The sequence below is a fragment of the Ahaetulla prasina genome, chromosome 18 (assembly GCF_028640845.1).
Source record: "Ahaetulla prasina isolate Xishuangbanna chromosome 18, ASM2864084v1, whole genome shotgun sequence".
NCBI lineage: Eukaryota > Metazoa > Chordata > Lepidosauria > Squamata > Colubridae > Ahaetulla > Ahaetulla prasina.
This window is the reverse complement of record NC_080556.1, coordinates 10038327-10055718: the sequence shown is the minus strand read 5'-3', so window position 1 is coordinate 10055718 and position 17392 is coordinate 10038327. Positions and strand designations below refer to the sequence as shown.

The following is a 17392-nucleotide window of genomic DNA, read 5'->3' as shown; positions in this document are numbered from 1 at the left end:
TGTACAGGTCATTCTCCACTTAACGACTGTCCATTTAGTGACTGATTGAAGTTACGACAGCACTGGAAAAAGTGACTTGGAACCGTTATCCCAGTGTTGTGTCTGCGCCCCGCCCCGAGCCGGGCCCCCTGCCAGAAAGTGACTCGAAAAGTGAGGGGGAAGGGCCATCAGGACTTATCTCGGGAGCACCGGCTTCCCTGGCTCAGCTCCAGGAGCCAGAGGCAGGCCAGGTGGAGGCCTCCTTCTCCTGACTCTTCCCCCCCCCCCAGGCCACGCCTTAGGGATCCAGCTGATGGCAATCAGGCCTGGCTGGACCCTAGGTTTCGTAGGCAGGAGAGGCGAGAACAACAGAAGCAGGGGTGGGGCAGGCCTAGGAAGTGCTGAGTCATGGAGCCACACCCCACAGGATATAAAAGCAGCAAGGGCTGCTATACCACTTCCTGGCAAGCAAATCAACTGCTTAACTAGAGCTGAAGTACTGTTTGTTCCTGGTTGACTCATCGGCATCAAGAGAGATAACAGAGGCCCTTGGCAGATGCTCGCTAGTTTGCTGCCAGAGCTGATAGTGCCGGCTAATTAAGTCATCACTCGGACTGAGGCAAGGGGGGACAGAACACCCATCATCCCTGTAGCCACCTTGCTAAGCAGTGGGAATTGTAGTTCCAGCTGTGGTCGTAATTAGAGGACTACCTGTATAAGATACAAATAAAAGCAGAGCAATAACGTTCCAATTTACCTGGTGGCAGGTGTTTTATTTGGGGTGGTCAACTCTGTGTTGCCAACGGAAAAAAAAATATTGATCAGTAGGTTTGATGACCTATAGTAGAATCAGTTGTTGACTCCCGCCCCCCCCCCCACCCCAAATATATATGGCAAGTATTTTAAGCCAGGGGTCTCTAACCTTGGCAACTTTAAGACTTGTGGACTTCAACTCCCAGAGTTCCTCAGCCAGCTTTGCTGAGGAACTCTGGGAGTTGAAGTCCACAAGTCTTAAAGTTGCCAAGGTTGGAGACCCCTGTTTTAAGCTACAGGGATTAAAAAAAAAAAAAAAAAAGCGGAGAGTAATGTATTTTATCAGTTTTTGTAGTTGTGCTTGGCTAACCAATTTATTGGGCTTGCTAAGATAAATAATCTTGCAAGTTGTATTCAAAGAGTCCCTTTCCTTTACGAAAAATACAAAAAATGAGCAAAATTTGGGCAACTGGTGTGTATTTAACACGCTGGCACGTCCCAGCCGGGGTCACGTGTTCACCATTTGTGACCTTTCCCAGACGGTTTTTGACAAGCAGTATCAGTGGGAGAAACCGGATTCGCTTAACGACCAGATGATTTTTGTAACCGCGATTGCAAAAAAAAAAAAAGGTGTAAAACCAGTTGCCATTCAACTAAACAGTCAACTTGGTTGGCAATGGGAATTCTAGTTCCAATTGCGGTTGTAATTAGAAGACTATCTGTATATAGATAAAGGCAAAGGTTCCCTCGCACATACATAGTAGTCGTTCCCGACTCTAGGGGGCAGTGCTCATCTCCGTTTCAAAGCCGAAGAGCCAGCGCTGTCCGAAGACGTCTCCGTGGTCATGTGGCCGGCATGACTCAATGCCAAAGGCGCACGGAACGCTGTTACCTTCCCACCATAAGGGGGTCCCTATTTTTCTACTTGCATTTTTTACGTGCTTTCGAACTGCTAGGTTGGCAGAAGCTGGGACAAGTCACGGGAGCTCACCCTGTTATACGGCGCTCGAGATTCGAACCGCTGAACTGCCGACCTTTCGCTCGACAAGCTCAGCGTCTGAACCACTGAGCCATCGCGCCCCTTATACGTGTATAAAGCAGGTTTGAAAAATGGGATTAGGAAGGAACAGAAGGCGGTTGAAGTGAGTAGCATTAATTCAAATTATAAAAGTCAGGTCCAGAGGAAAATTCAAGCCAGGAAACCCAACGTCTGAATTGGCTTTGTTCTCCGATCTTTAAACTGGACTGAAGAGTGTTTCATGAGGACTGGCTCCTTTCCTGCCCGAATTTACAATATTTCCTTCTCTCTCTGCAGGGAGCGAGGGGGACGCCGATGACGCCGGAGAAGCCTTTGAATTTGAAGACAGCGAAGAAGACGATGCCACTCAGCTTGTGGTGAGCAATGCCAGGACGGAGCTGGGCACCAAGGGGGCACTGCAGGACCCACCCCTCAGGCGACGATCCAGCATCAGCGATGACCTGGAGCCGTTGGGCGGCTGGGACGCGGAAGAAGCACTCCTGGAGGATCGGGTCCCCTTGACCACCTCGGATTCCAGTGCCCACCTTGGTAAGGGCAGACTGGCAGAAAGCGAGCGTTCAGACCTCGTTTGCCCCCCAAATCAGATTTTATTTACTGTATTATCCCGAAAATAAGCCCTCCCCAAAAGAAAGCCCTCCCCTGAAAATATTTAACCACATGTGTAGCCGGTTCCCGCCTTTTCCTCTGGTTAGGGTTAGGGAGACACAGCTGGAAATCAGGTAAGACGGCAAGAGGAACCCCATCTGCTCAGTGGTGAATTGTAAAATTTGTTACTACCGGTTCTGTGGGCGCGGCTTGGTGGGGAGGTAATGTGACTGGGTGAGCGTGGCCAACTTTTTTTTTTTTTTACTTTTAAAAGCATTTTTTCTACAACCTCTTCAGCCGAAGAGGTTGTAGGAAAAAATGCTTTTTAAAGGCTCCTCTGACGATCCCAGCTGCCTGATGGTCAGAGGCTTTTGTTTTCTTTTAAAAGCATTTTTTTGGCCTTTAAAAGGAAAAAAAAAGCCTCTGATGATCAGGCAACTCAGCTGGGATCGTAGAGGTTGTAGGAAAAAATGCTTTTAAAAGGCTCCTCTGACGATCGCAGCTGAGCCGCGCGATCATCAAAGGGTTGTTTTTTTTTAACTTTTAAAAGCATTTTTTTGGCCGAAGAAAAATGCTTTTAAAAGTAAAAAAAAAACCTCTGATGATCGCGCAGCTCAGCTGGGCATGGGGAGGGGGCAGGGATTTTTGCTACCGGTTCTCCAAACCACTGCCACCATCACTACCGGATCAGGCGATCCGGTCCGAATCGGGAACATTTCACCCCTGCATCTGCTCCACGCGCCCCCAAATAATAAGATCTCCCCGAAAATAAGACCAAGCGCTTTTTTCAGGGTTAAAAAAAAAAATAAGACAGGGTCTTAACTTGTTAGTCAGAAGCGACCCAGTAATAAAACCCAGTTAACAGAAGCCATCATTCAATCTTGGTTTCCCATTAGAACGGCTGCAGAACTCATAGATTTTCGACTGGGTTAAGATCTGGGCTATTCCCAGGCCATTCCAGCAGTGGAATAGGATTATTTTGAAACTCCCAAAGAAAAAAGTGGTGTTATTAAGCCATCAAACCTCAAAAACACACTTTTCCCAAAAGGTTTCCACAATTTTGGCCACGACTGTCAATTCCTAGCAGGAAAGGCAGCCAGCAGATTCAATCATAACTTTTCCCAGAAGCCGACAAAGTAGAAAGACTAAAAAAATACAGAGGAGGCTGCTATTCTTCTTCGTCACCGTGGCCAGTTTCTCAGGTTACCAACTAATGGGAATTATTTTTTTTTTCCTTTTTGACAGATTGCCGAGATCCTCCGGCTCAGGCCGAGTAAGTGACCCGCTGAATTTACACTTTAAGAAGAAGGGGGAAAAAGAAAACACACCACACACCCCAGAATAAGGAAATGGGTGCGTGTGTTGGCTGGAGAATTAAATCATGCCTTCTTTTACTCCCCTGCTTAATCACCGGGTGTGTGGAGGTTACACAAAAGGTACAGGTGCGGCATTGCGGCGACTATCCTCTTCTTGTAAAAGAGGGAGTGGGGAGGGACTATTCCAGGCAGGGTCTCTGTAGTTGCTCCTACAGATGTTGACAGAGGTAGGAGAACTGCTTTGCTTCTTGTTTTATGGATCCGGCAACTGGTGTTAATCATGCTAAACTCCCTTCCTTCCTTCCTTCCTTCCTTCCTTCCTTCCTTCCTTCCTTCCTTCCTTCCTTCCTTCCTTCCTATCTTCCTTCCTTCCTTCCCTTCCCTCCTTCTCTCTCTCCCTCCCCTCCCTCCCTTCCTATCTTCCGATTTATCTTCCCTTCCTATCTTCCTTCCTTCTTTCCTTCCCTCCCTCCCTCCTTCCTTTCTACCTTCCTTCCTTCCCTTCCTTCCTGTCTCCCCCCCCTCCCTCCCTATCTTCCTATCTTCCCTCCCTCCCTCCGTCCTATCTTCCTTCCTTCCTATCTTCCTTCCTTTCTTCCTCCCTCCCTTCCCATCTATCTTCCTTCCTTCCTTCCTCCTCTTTCCTCCCTCCCTCCCTCCCTATCTTCCTATCTTCCTATCTATCTTCCCCTTTCTCCCTTCCTATCTTCCTTCCTTTCTTCCCTCCTTCCCTCTCTCCTTTCTGTCTTCCTTCCTATCTATCTTCCTTCCTTCCCTTCTTCCCCCTTTCCCTCCCTCCCTCCCTCCCCTCCCTTCCTATCTTCCTATCTTCCCTCCCTCCCTCCTTTCTATCTTCCTTCCTTCCTATCTAGCTTCCTTCCTCCCCTTCCTCCCTCTTTCCTTCCCTCCCCTCCCTCCCTCTCTTCCTATCTACCTTCCTGCCCTCCTTCCCTCCCTCTCTCCTTCCTTCCTTCCTTCCTTCCTTCCCCAGTCTGGATTCCTAAGCTTTTCTTTCTCATGGCAATACTTTTTAGAAAGCCAATCCAGAGACCCCTGGCCTTGCATGGCACATATAGGTCTGGCAGTTTCATTTATGAGTGTTTGAACAGGGTGTGTCTCTCCAAGTAAGGGAGGGCAGAGCAGGTGTGTTGCTTTCCTCCTCTAAGGAAAACAGCCCAGATGGAAGAGAATAGCTTTTGAAATACAAATAACAGCAGGGCAATCAAATGCCAATTTACCTGGCCATAAGGTGTTCATTTGGGGTGAAGTGTTTACCTCTGTGTTGCCAACAGAAAAAAAAATGTTGATCGGTAGGTTTGATTATAGTAGAATCTGTGCTGACTCCCCCCCTCCCCAAATATATGGTAAGTATTTTAGATTAAACCACAGGGGGGGAAAAGTGGAGAGCAGTGTATTTTATCAAGTTTTGTAATTTGTATGGTTTGCTAAACTAAAAAAATCAAGTAGTATTAAAAGAGTCCCATTCTTTAGCACATAGGTAAAAAAAAATGCTTTCTCGCATTCAAACTTATTGGGGAGGTTGAATGCCACCACATGCTTACTGGACCCGTGGCCCTCCTGGTTGGTGCTGGCTCCAGGGGATTACAAATGCTTCTTTGCTGGAGGGGGTCTTTCCTGCCGCCTTGAAAGAGGCGGTGGTGAGACCTCTCCTCAAGAAGCCTTCCCTGGACCCAGCTGTGTTAGGTAATTATCGTCCGGTCTCCAACCTTCGCTTTGTGGCGAAAGTTGTAGAGAGTGTGGTGGCACGTCAACTACCCCGGTACCTGGATGAAGCTGTCTATCTAGACCCGTTCCAGTCCGGCTTCCGGCCCGGATACAGCACGGAGACGGCTTTGGTCGCGTTGGTTGATGATCTCTGGAGGGCCAGGGACAAGGGTTACTCCTCTGCCCTGGTCCTATTAGACCTCTCAGCGGCTTTTGATACCATCGACCATGGTATCCTGCTGCACCGGTTGGAGGGATTGGGAGTGGGAGGCACCGTTTATCGGTGGTTCTCCTCCTATCTCTCTAACCGGTCGCAGACGGTGTTGACGGGAGGGCAGAGGTCGACCCCGAAGCACCTCACTTGTGGGGTGCCGCGGGGGTCGATTCTCTCGCCCCTCCTGTTCAACATCTATATGAAGCTGCTGGGTGAGATCATCAGTGGTTTCGGTGTGAGTTACCAACTGTACGCTGATGATACTCAGCTGTACTTTTCCACACCGGGCCACCCCAACGAAGCTGTCAAAGTGCTGTCCCGGTGCCTGGAGGCCGTACGGGTCTGGATGGGGAGAAACAGGCTCAAGCTCAATCCCTCCAAGACGGAGTGGCTGTGGATGCCGGCACCCCGGTACACTCAGCTGCAATTGCGGCTGACTGTTGGAGGCGAGTCACTGGCCCCAATGGAAAGGGTGCGCAACTTGGGTGTTCTCCTGGATGGACGGCTGTCGTTTGAAGATCATTTGACGGCCGTCTCCAGGAGAGCCTTTTACCAGGTCCGCCTGGTTCGCCAGTTGCGCCCCTTCCTGGACCGGGATGCCCTATGCACGGTCACTCATGCTCTTGTGACATCTCGCCTGGATTCCTGCAATGCTCTCTACATGGGGCTCCCCTTGAAGTGCACTCGGAGGCTCCAGTTAGTCCAGAATGCGGCTGCGCGGGTGATAGAGGGAGCCCCTCGTGGCTCCCATGTAACACCACTCCTGCGCAGACTGCACTGGCTACCTGTGGCCTTCCGGGTGCGCTTCAAGGTTTTGGTAACCATCTTCAAAGCGCTCCATGGCTCAGGGCCGGGTTACTTACGGGACCGTCTGCTGCCACCGACTGCCTCCCACCGACCCGTGCGCTCTCACAGGGAGGAACTCCTTAGGGTGCCGTCCGCCAGGCAGTGCCGACTGGCGACACCCAGGGGAAGGGCCTTCTCTGTGGGGGCTCCCACCCTCTGGAATGAACTTCCCCCGGGACTCCGTCAACTTCCTGACCTTCGAACCTTCCGCTGCGAGCTTAAAACACATCTATTTATCTGTGCAGGACTGGACTAGAATTTTAGTTTTAAATTTAATTTTAATGGGGTTTTTATCATTTTAATTGTAATTTTAAATATTCGGCCTATTTAAATAAGTTTTTTAATTTAGTGTTTTATCTTGTATTATATTTGTATTTTTATCGGGCTGTAAACCGCCCTGAGTCCTTCGGGAGATAGGGCGGTATAAAAATTTGATTAAATAAATAAATAAATAAATAAACCTTTCCTTCCTTCTTTCTTTCTCTTTTTCTTTCTCTTTTCCTTTCTCTTTCTCCTTCCTTCCTCTCTTTCTTTCTCACCCTCTCTTTCCCTTTCTCGCCCTGTCTCTCTTTTTCCTTTCTCTTCCTTTCTTTCTCTCTCTTTCTTTCCTTTCTTCTTTTCTCCCTTTCTCTTTCTGTTCCTTTCTCACCCTCTCTTCTCCCTTTCTCTTTCCTTCCTCTCCCTCTTTTTTTCCCTCCTCCCTCCCTCTCCTTCCTTCCTTCCTTCCTTCCTTCCTTCCTTCCTTCCTTCTTGTCTGTCCATCCATCCATCCATCCATCCATCCATCCATCCATCCATCCATCTATCTATCTTATCTATCTATCGTCTCCTTTTTTCTCCCTTTCCTTCCCTCCTTTTCACCCTCTTTCCTGCTCTCTCTCTCTCTCTCTCCCTCTCTTTCTCTCTCCTTTGACACAGTGTCACTCTCTCTCAAACTAGCAATGGCTAAAAGCTGACTGTTTTATGCATTTATGAATGTCGTCTCCTTGTTTTCAGACTCCTAGTCATGTTTCATACCTCTTCTGTTTGCCTGGGGAACTGGAAGCTCATTTGCAAATACTTCCAAATCCACTCTCTGGAAGGATTTAGAAAGAAGAGCCATGAAACCTAAAAGTACTTTAAAAAAAATGAGGAAGAGTCATAAATGGCACCTTTGGCTGTGTGTGTGTCACCTTCACTGTGTTTTGAAGGCCATGTCCAGTCATGCAAGTTACAGAAATGTGGTTTGGCTGGTTGTGAGGCTGCAGGTTTATCTTCCTTTCCCATTTTGTATCTTTTGCTGTGACCTTCCTTGAATTTATGGCTCTTGCTAGCTCTAGCAAGGACCTGGATGAAGGCCCTCCATGAAAGTCCCAAACCCAAAAGTCAAAAAGAAAATAGTTGCATTTACAATTCGGCAATGAGGTTCCCAAATGCACGCTTAAGCCAACATTTAACAAAGCTATGCGTGTCAACTCCCTAGCTGAGTTTGCAAGGCAGTTTCAGAATCGGTGCCTTCGTTAAGCCCCAAATGCAAAGCTGGTTTAAATTGAGATGTTGGCTTGCCTGTGTTGTATCAACTCAATTTGTTGGGTTGGTTGATGGTTTATTTATTTATTTATTTATTTATTTATTTATTTATTTGTCGTAACAATATATACAAGCGTTGCATAAAGGGTTATATAATATATGAACGTATATATGAGGAGAAACGAGGTACTATAAACATATATATACATAGGGGAAGAAACAATAGGACAGGAACGGTAGGCATGTTTGTGCTCTTATGCACGCCCCTTAGAGTCCTCTTAGGAAAGTGGTGAGGTCAACCGTGGACAGTTTTTGAGTAAAGCCTTTGGGGTTATGAGAAGAAACCATTGAGTCAGGTAATGCATTCCAAGCATATACAATTCTGTTACAGAAATCGTGTTTTCTGCAATCTAAACTGGAGCGGTTGACATTGAGTTTAAATCCGTTGGTAGCTCTTATGATATTGTTATTGAAACTAAAAAAGTCATTGACAGGAAGGACATTACAACGGATGATTTTATATGCTAAACCCAGATCCTGTCGAAGGCGACGAAGTTCCAAGTTTTCTAGACCCAGGATATCAAGTCTGGTGGAATAAGGTATTTTATTGGTTCGTAATGTAAAACCCCAGAAAACTTTTTGTGGAATTTCTGCCTCTAGAAAACCAGCTTCTGTGTGCAGAAGACCCAGATGTGGGCAGAAAAGTTCCCCCAAAGTTTCGAAGGAGCAGCTACACCAAACTTCCAGTCTTTTAAGTTTTGACGGTCGGCGTCTGTCCTGGCTAGCTGCAGTGGAATTAGGCTTGGATTAGGAAACTTAATGCAGATGTTGAAAAACACACTCTGGCATCTGGGGATGATGGGAGTTTCCAGGACAGGGGAGAAATCTTCGATGGTAAGGAAATTAAGGAAGGAGGCTTAATAAACTTACAATATTTTGGATGCTCTGAGCAAGCAAAGCGTGAGGATGCTGAAAGCTCCATTCTGCCCCCTAGTGGCAGCAGGAAGGAAAAGCCAAATGTATTTTTTTATTTATTTTATTTTGTCACAACAATATACATAAGCATCACACAAAAAGATTATATAGTATATAAACATACATATGAGGAAATATAAGGAAGTATAAGCATATATATATAAGGAAAAAAAACAATAGGACAGGAATGGTAGGCACGTTTGTGCTCTTATGCACGCCCCTTACAGTCCTCTTAGGAATGGGGTGAGGTCAATAGTAGAAAGTTTTTGGTTAAAGCTTTTGGGATTATGAGAAGAGACCACAGAGTCAGGTAATGTGTTCCAAGCACTGATAAGTCTGTTACAGAAGTCATATTTTCTGCAATCTAGATTGAAGCGGTTAACATTAAGTTTGAATCTATTGGTTGCTCTTGTATTATTGCAATTGAAGCTGAAGTAGTCTTTGACAGGAAGGACATTACAGTAGATGATTCTATGAGTTAAACTTAAGTCCTGTCGGAGGCGGCGGAGTTCTAAGTTTTCTAAACCCAGGATTTCAAGTCTGATGGCATAAGGTATTTTGTTGTTTTCAGAGGAGTGGAGAACTCTTCTTGTAAAATATTTCTGGGCACGTTCGATTGTATTGATGTCAGAAATGTGGTATGGGTTCCAGACAGGCGAGCTGTATTCAAGAATCTGGAGGCTGATTTTTTGTTTTTTTACAATATATTTTTAGAGCCAAAGGGAGTCCAAGTCTCTGTTGTGCTAAAGACATCATGGGCCTTGGTCTCGGCTTATTACAACCTAAAAAAATCAAACTCAGAAATTCGGATTTGGGATTCTGCGGCTTAAGAGTGTATTGCTGAGTCGATTAACATTCGGAGTTTGCTCTCGTGACCGAACTCTGCTTCGACTCTTCGTCCCAACCTCTTGTAAAGGGACACCTGAAGACCATCCAACCTGGGTATCTTCTGCCTTCTTTCAAATTTCCCCGGAGAATTTTTCCTTGTTTTTCTGTGTGTGGTTTTTTTTTTTTTGCTTCTCTTTTGTTAAACTTTTCCATTTTCGAAAGGAGTTTGTTTTCGTTTTAAATTAGCCCAACGTAGATGTGGCCACCATAACAGATTAGGAAACTTTTCCTAGAGTTACAACAACCAGAGCTTCCCTCCCCCCCCTTTTTTTGCTGTTTTTGCAGTAGTTTGGATTAATTTGGGAAGGGATCCTATTCATTTTGGCTCTCCCCCCCCCTTTTACCCCCCCCCCCAAACCGAGACAAAGGAAAGGATCAAATCTTGCAGCTGTTTTAAACGAAGGAAGAATGCAAACAAGCAGCTCATCTCCTTTCCTGTTTCTGGGAATTTTTTTTTATCATCCCGAGCTGCTTCCTGGTTCCATAGAGGAATCCAGACAGACTTAAAAGGCTGATGAAATAAATATTTCTTTTTTTAAAAAAATTGCCTAGCTAATGCACTTGGCGAGAGGCTTTTCTATCCCTTTTCTCTTGCCAGTGAGAGTAGCTTTTATTGGGAGTCAATTCCCAGCACTGTCCATTAAGCGGGAGGAGGCGAGCTTGGGAAAAGGGCTCCATTTACAAGGATGAGGGGGGGGGGCAGCCCATCTCATGCCCTGCAGAGAGAAGGGAGGGGCCTGACGCTGCATAAGAGGCGGCTGACTAAGAGGGGGAGAAAAAAAAACACCCTGAATATCCATCCCCTGAAAGGCGAGGATGCTCGCAAGGGACTTCTGCCAACTTCAGGGTAGGGTTTTCTGGCAATTTTTTTTAAAAAATATTATCTTGTCTCTCTTGTGCCCAGACATTTGGAGTCGGGGAGTGGGGAGGAGGCAGAGGAGGGAAACCCCCGAAGAGATAGAAGGGTGGTGGGGTGTGTGTGTGTGAGCAGGAGTCTCACAACTCCCGTGCAAAACGCATCGATAGTGCGAGGATGCGCCTAAAAGCAGTAAAGTCATGATAGATCCTGGGAGATTCTGGTTTTTTGGGGGTTTTTTTGTTTTTTTTTACAGCTCTGGGCACATTACAAAAAAACACTGCACGCTGTGAGTCAGCTGGGACGCAGAGGGCTGGTGACTTGGGGTTTATTTGCAGGAAATCTTGGCAGACTAACAAAAAACCAACTTTTTTTTTTCTAAATTAAGATGGGGGGGGAGAAAAGCTTTAGTACGCTGTATTTGTGTCCGGGAAGGCGAGTTTTTGGTGGTTTTTTGTTTTTTTTTGAGCCGCTTGGCATTGGTGGGCTGCCTCTACAGCTCCTTCATCCTAGAAGCCTGTTAAATGCTTACTGACAGTTTCCTAAGAGTAACTGTGGGCTGTGGGTTATTTTGGGGAGGGGTCCTCGCTCTAGCACTTTCCCCTTCCCTCCCCTTCCCCCCCCCAATTGCCTGCTAATTAAACCATGCCCTTTGTAAGCTGGGAAATCTGTGCGAAACGGTGCAAGCTTTAAGACCTGGATGAGTATTTTGGAGCCTTGGCATTGGTGGGCTGCCTCTACAGCTCCTTCATCCTAGAAGCCTGTTAAATGCTTACTGACAGTTTCCTAAGAGTAACTGTGGGCTGTGGGTTATTTTGGGGAGGGGTCCTCGCTCTAGCACTTTCCCCTCCCCCCCTCCCCCCCCAATTGCCTGCTAATTAAACCATACTCTTTGTAAGCTGGGAAATCTGTGCGAAATGGTGCAAGCTTTAAGACCTGGGCGAGTATTTTGGAGCCTTCCTTTCATTGCTAGAATTTAGGAGTTGGATAAAAGTTTGCATCGGGTTGATGCTACGAGGGGAGAATCTTTATTCCAGCGAAAACAGCTTCCCTTGCAATTCTTGATAGTTTGGGGCATGGATTTGTGTGGGTTTTTTTTTAAAGGAAGGGTGTCAAAGGAAGATAACAAGATCCCTTACCCGAGTGGATTCCAGTGGATATTGGGGGCATGGCACTGCTTGTTTTCTTTAAGACGCACCTGCCTAGGTGCCATAAAACAGGAGTTTCCAACCTTGGTCCCTTTAAGCTAAGCTGGCTGAGGGACTCTGGGAGTTGAAGTCCACAAGCCTTAAAGCAGTGGTTCTCAACCTTTATAGTGCTGCAACCCCTTTAATACAATTCCCCACGATGTGGTGACCCCAACCGTAAAATTATTTTCGTTTTGAATTTATCGCGCCTGAAGCCATGTTGGCTAGAGATCTGAACTGCTTGCGATTGCCTTGAGGACGGAGGCATTAAAGCGGAGACTCCTCCCCTATTAAGTTTATGGCGCCTGAAGCCAGATTAGGCTAGCGATTGGGAGCGATTGCAGCTGGCTTGAGAGGGAGACATCAGAGCAAAGATTTCTCTCTTTTTTAATTCATCGCGCCTGAAGCCGAATTCGGCTAGCGATTTGAAGAGCCTGCAGCTGGTTTATGGAGTCAACCATTGGAGCGCGATTCTTCGACTCGCAAGTATACTTCCCATATTTCTGATGGTCTTAGGTGACCCCTGGCAAATCGTCATTCGACACCCCCCCAATGGGGTCGCGACCCACAGGTTGAGAACCGCTGCCTTAAAGGGACCAAGGTTGGAGGACGGAGGTTACAAAATTCGGATCCCCGTGAAAACCTAAACGCGGAGCGTTTTGGAAGGGCCGCGTTTGGTCCCTATCAGCCCTTCTTTGAAGACAGAATAAGATTTTGCTTGGAGAAGCCACGAAACGTTTATGGGTGCGAAGGCCGCTTTTTTTCAAAACCGTAATTCCTGTTCCAGATTGTTGGGCACGGTGAGCAATGGAGATTTTTCCCAGACGGGGACACGGATCTACAGCTGGAAGCGAAGGCATTCGTCTCAAGGTAGGACTTGTTTTCTAACTAAGGGCTGAGTGCGCGGCTCCGAATGGCTCCCCCCCCCGGTGCAGTCCCAGCAGGCCAAGTTTCTAGTCCTCATGGTGGCTTTGCAGTCCTCGGCTTCGGTGTGGTCGGATTACCAGCCTCGGTTCGGTTGCCCTCCCTACCTTGTCTCCGTTCTCTGTTCCAGGTGATCAGTTCACTGATGACGAAGTGATTTACGATGATGTCCCTTACGAGAAAGTCGATTTGGAACCGTGTGGTAGGCACTAGCACCCCCACGCCTCTCTTTCGCACGCCTCCTCTTTTCGCTCACACCATTTTCTTTCCCTCTCCTTCAACGTCCTTCCCTTTTTGATCACACATATTCTTCTACCTGTCTTGCTAAAAACGGTCTTCGGCAAAGGTGTCTTGCGACGACAACAAAAAAGGGAATTTTAAGGAAGGCGGCTTAATAAATCTACACTATTTGCAGAGGTGGGCTTCAAAAATTTTAGTGAGGGTGTTCTGTCCCCCTCGCCTCAGTCCGAGCGATGACTTAATTAGCTGGCAACTATCAGCTTCTGGCAGCAAACTAGCGAGCGTCTGCCAAGTGTCTCTGTTATCTCCCTCGACACCGATGAGTCACCCAGGAACAAACTTCAGCTCTTAGTTAATCAGTTGATTTGCCTGCTACGAAGAGGCACAGCAGCTCTTGCTGCCTTTATATCCTGTGGGGTGTGGCTCCATGACTCAGCACTTCCTAGGCCTGCCCCACCCCTGCTTCTGTTGTTCCCGCCTCTCCTGCCTACGAAACCTAGGGTCCAGCCAGGCCTGATTGCCATCAGCCAGGTCTGGAGGCGGGGCCTGGGGGGAAAACGAGTCAGGGGACGGAGGCCTCATTATCTCTTCCACCTGGCCTGCCTCTGGCTCCTGGAGCTGAGCCAGGGAAGCCAGTGCTCCTGAGGTAAGTCCTGATGGCCCTTCCCCCTCACTTTCCGAGTCACTTTCTGGCAGGGGGCCCAGCTCGGGGGGCGCAGAAACAACAGAGGGGTTCTCTGCCCGGTTGCTGGGTGGGCGTGGCTTGGTGGATGTGGCATGGCTTGGTGGGCGTGGCTTGGTGGGCATGGCAGGGGAAGGATACTGTAAAATCTCCATTCCCACCCCACTCCAGGGGAAGGTTACTGCAAAAATCCCCATTTCCTCCTGATCAGCTGGGACTCGGGAGGCAGAGAATAGATTTGGGGAGACAAGCCAGTCAGAATTTTTACTACCGGTTTCAAAATTTCCGCAGCCGGTTCTCCAGAACTGGTCAGAACCTGCTGAAACCCACCTCTGGCATGGGGGCTCCTGGGAGTGGTGGGGTGGAGTTGGCAGGGCCAGCCAGGAATGGGATTTGGGGGTTCTCCAAACTGCACAGCCTCTTAGCTAGAGGTTCTCCCAAACCTCTGTGAACCCACAGCAGCCCAACTCTGAATATTTGGATGTGAAATCACGACACAAACAGAGAGAGAGAGAGAGAGAGAGAGAGAGAGAGAGAGGGAGGGAGGGAGGGAGAGATGATAAAGTGATAAAACTCTAAAAGAAAAGGAGTAGAACCAATTATTATCCTGGATAAATAAATAAGTAAATGAATGAATGAATGAATGAATGATTGAATGAATCGGTGATGTCGAGCTTGTTGATCTAACTGCTCTTAATAGAACGCAAATCCACTTTAATTTGCTTTAAATGAATTAAAGGAATATGTGTGTGTGTTTTTTTTTACCGATTTCCACACCTCGGACGGATTTTCTTCTCCAGGACTTTCCTTAAGGTTTAATATAAGCGATTTGTGATTTTTTCCAGCTTATTTCCCATCTGTGAACAGAAGTCAAGAGTGACACTCCAGACATGCTCAGAGGACTTTTTATCTGCCCTCCTGCGCCCTAATAATCCTTAATGCAAGAGTGTTACTACTTCGTTTTACTTATTTAAACCATTTTTATAGTTTATAGGAAAGCCGACAGCCATGCTGAGCTGGAAATCATTTGCTGTTCGTTTCTCCTTTCTCCCCTAATCCATCCATGGTTAAACACCAGTTTTTTATACTTTTTTTTTATTTTGGGTTCCACCCCTCCCCGCCCCCCCCATGCAATGTTTTCTCTGAAATTAATCCATTTTTATAGAAGCCCGAGGATTTTTCTTGCCAAATCCCAATGCTTTTTGTCTACCATTCCTTAACATTTTCAGACCGGATTTGTACCTTTTTTTTTTTTAACCCTAAAAGCTGACGAATAAAAGGTGAGCTGGCCTGGTCTGGATTAGCAAAACCCTATTTTTTTTTATTTATTTACATTTATATCCCGCCCTTCTCCGAAGACTCAGAGCGGCTTACACTATGTCAAGCAATAGTCTTCATCCATTTGTATATTATATACAAAGTCAACTTATTGCCCCCAACAATCTGGGTCCTCATTTTACCTACCTTATAAAGGATGGAAGGCTGAGTCAACCTTGGGCCTGGTGGGACTTGAACCTGCAGTAATTGCAAGCAGTTGCTGTTAATAACAGACTGTCTTACCAGTCTGAGCCACTCAGTCTATTTGGGTTTTTCAGAGTGTGCTTATCGTTTAAAAAGGTTTCTGTTTTGAGATTCCTGTTTTATTTTCCCCGTTCGGCATAGCCACTTTTGGAGAAACGGTACAATATTTAATTACTTCCCTTCCTTGTTAGTCATCACTAGACAATATAAGCATTTAGGGCAGTGGTGAAATGTAAAATTTATTACTACCAGTTTTGTGGGCGTGGCTTGGTGGTAAATGTGGGTAAATGTGACTGGGTGGGTACGGCCAAGTTTTTTTTTTAACTTTTAAAAGCATTGTTTTCTACAACCTCTTCGGCTAAAAATGCTTTTAAAAGGCTCTGACGATCCCAGCTGAGTTGCCTGATCGTCAGAGGCTTTTCTTTTCTTTTAAAAGCATTTTTTTTTAGCCTTTAAAAGAAAAGAGAGCATCTGACGATCAGGCAACTCAGCTGGGATCGCCAGAGGAGCCTTTTAAAAGCATTTTTTTACAACCTTTTTGGCTGAAGAGGTTGTAGAAAAAATGCATTTAGAAGGCTCTGGCGATCCTAGCTGAGCCGCGCGATCATCAGAGGCTTTTTTTTAAACTTATAAAAGCATTTTTTCGGCCGGAGAAAAAATGCTTTTAAAAGTTTAAAAAAAAAACCTCTGATGATTGCGCAGCTCAGCTGGGTGTGGGGGGGGGGCAGGGATTTTTGCTACTGGTTCTCCAAACTACCCATTGCCATCGCTACAGGATCGGGCGATCCGGTCTGAACCGGGAGCATTTCTTCCCTGATTTAGGGGCTTGTGAATTTCTCTTGTTTTAAATAAAAGCTTCCAGCTGAATCTAAGAATAAAATGGATTGACTACTGTGTTTCCCCGAAAATAAGACCCTGTCTTATATTTTTTTGAACCCTGAAATAAGCGTTTGGCCTTCTTGACATGCGCTAAAAAAGCCCGATTATCAGGGGATGACTTATTTTTGGGGAAACAGGGTAGATAGATAGATATAATGATAGATAATGATATATATAGAGAGAAAGAGACAAAGAGAGACAGAGATAGATAGATAGATAGATAGATAGATAGATAGATAGATAGATAGATAGATAGATAGATAGATAGATATAGACAGACAGACAGACAGACAGATAGAGATATACAGTACATACATTCAGTATATTGGCCAGCTTCAAAACCTTTTACCGTGTTTCTCCGAAAATAAGACCCTGTGTTATATTTTTTTGAACCCTGAAATAAGTGCGTGGCCTTATTTTAATTGTATTTTAATTGTATTTATAGTGTATTATGTATTTTTACTTGGCTGTGAACCGCCCTGAGTCCTTCGGGAGAAGGGCGGTATACAAATTTAAATAATAAATAAATAATAAATAAATAAAAGCCCAATTGGGCTTATTATCAGGGGATGTCTTATTTTGGGGGAAAACAGGAAGGTATTCTAGCATTCAGGAAACCCCTCGAATTACGACCAGATTTGAGCCCAGAATTTCAGTTTCCTAACCAAGACAGTTGCTGAGTGAGTTTTGCTCCATTTTACAACCTTCCATGCCACGGTTCTTAAGTGAATCCCTGCAGCTCTTGAATTAGTAACACGTTTGTTAAGTGAATCTGGCTTCCCCGTTGAGTTTGCTGGTCAGAAGGTCACAAAAAGGGATCACGTGACCTCGGGACACTGCAACCGTCATAAATATGAGTCAGCTGCCAAGTGTTTTAATTTTGATCACGGGGAATGCTACAACGGTCGTAAGTGTGAAAAACGGTCATATGAGTCATTTTTTTTTCAGTGGTGGTGTAACTTCCAACGGTCACTAAATGAATGGTTGTAAGTCGAGGACTACCTGTAGTTGGACAATACAGTTCGTTTAGTTTAGTGACCGTTGGAAGTTACAACCTCACTGACCGTTTTTCACACTTACGACCGTCACCGCGTCCCCACATTCACCTGACTTACGTTCGGCTGTTCGACCACGGACTCGCATTTACGACGGTCGCAGTGATCCCCTTTTTGTGACCTTCTGACAAGCAAAGTCAACGGAGAAGCCAGATTCACTTAAGGACCACGTTACTAATTCAAGAGCTGCAGGGATTCACTTAACAACCGTGGCAAGGA

The 17392-nt window shown here is 46.1% G+C and overlaps 1 protein-coding gene across 1 annotated transcript in view; it reads left to right on the top strand.

Annotated features, from left to right (window-relative positions):
• Positions 1-17392, top strand: part of ARHGEF10L (Rho guanine nucleotide exchange factor 10 like) — a 131889-nt gene that overhangs the window by 14874 nt on the left and 99623 nt on the right. Inside the window, exons 2-5 of the mRNA XM_058161524.1 lie at positions 2048-2299; positions 3602-3629; positions 12660-12742; positions 12927-12998. Coding sequence (XP_058017507.1) covers positions 2048-2299; positions 3602-3629; positions 12660-12742; positions 12927-12998 — 435 coding nt within the window. The remainder of the gene's footprint in view (positions 1-2047; positions 2300-3601; positions 3630-12659; positions 12743-12926; positions 12999-17392) is intronic.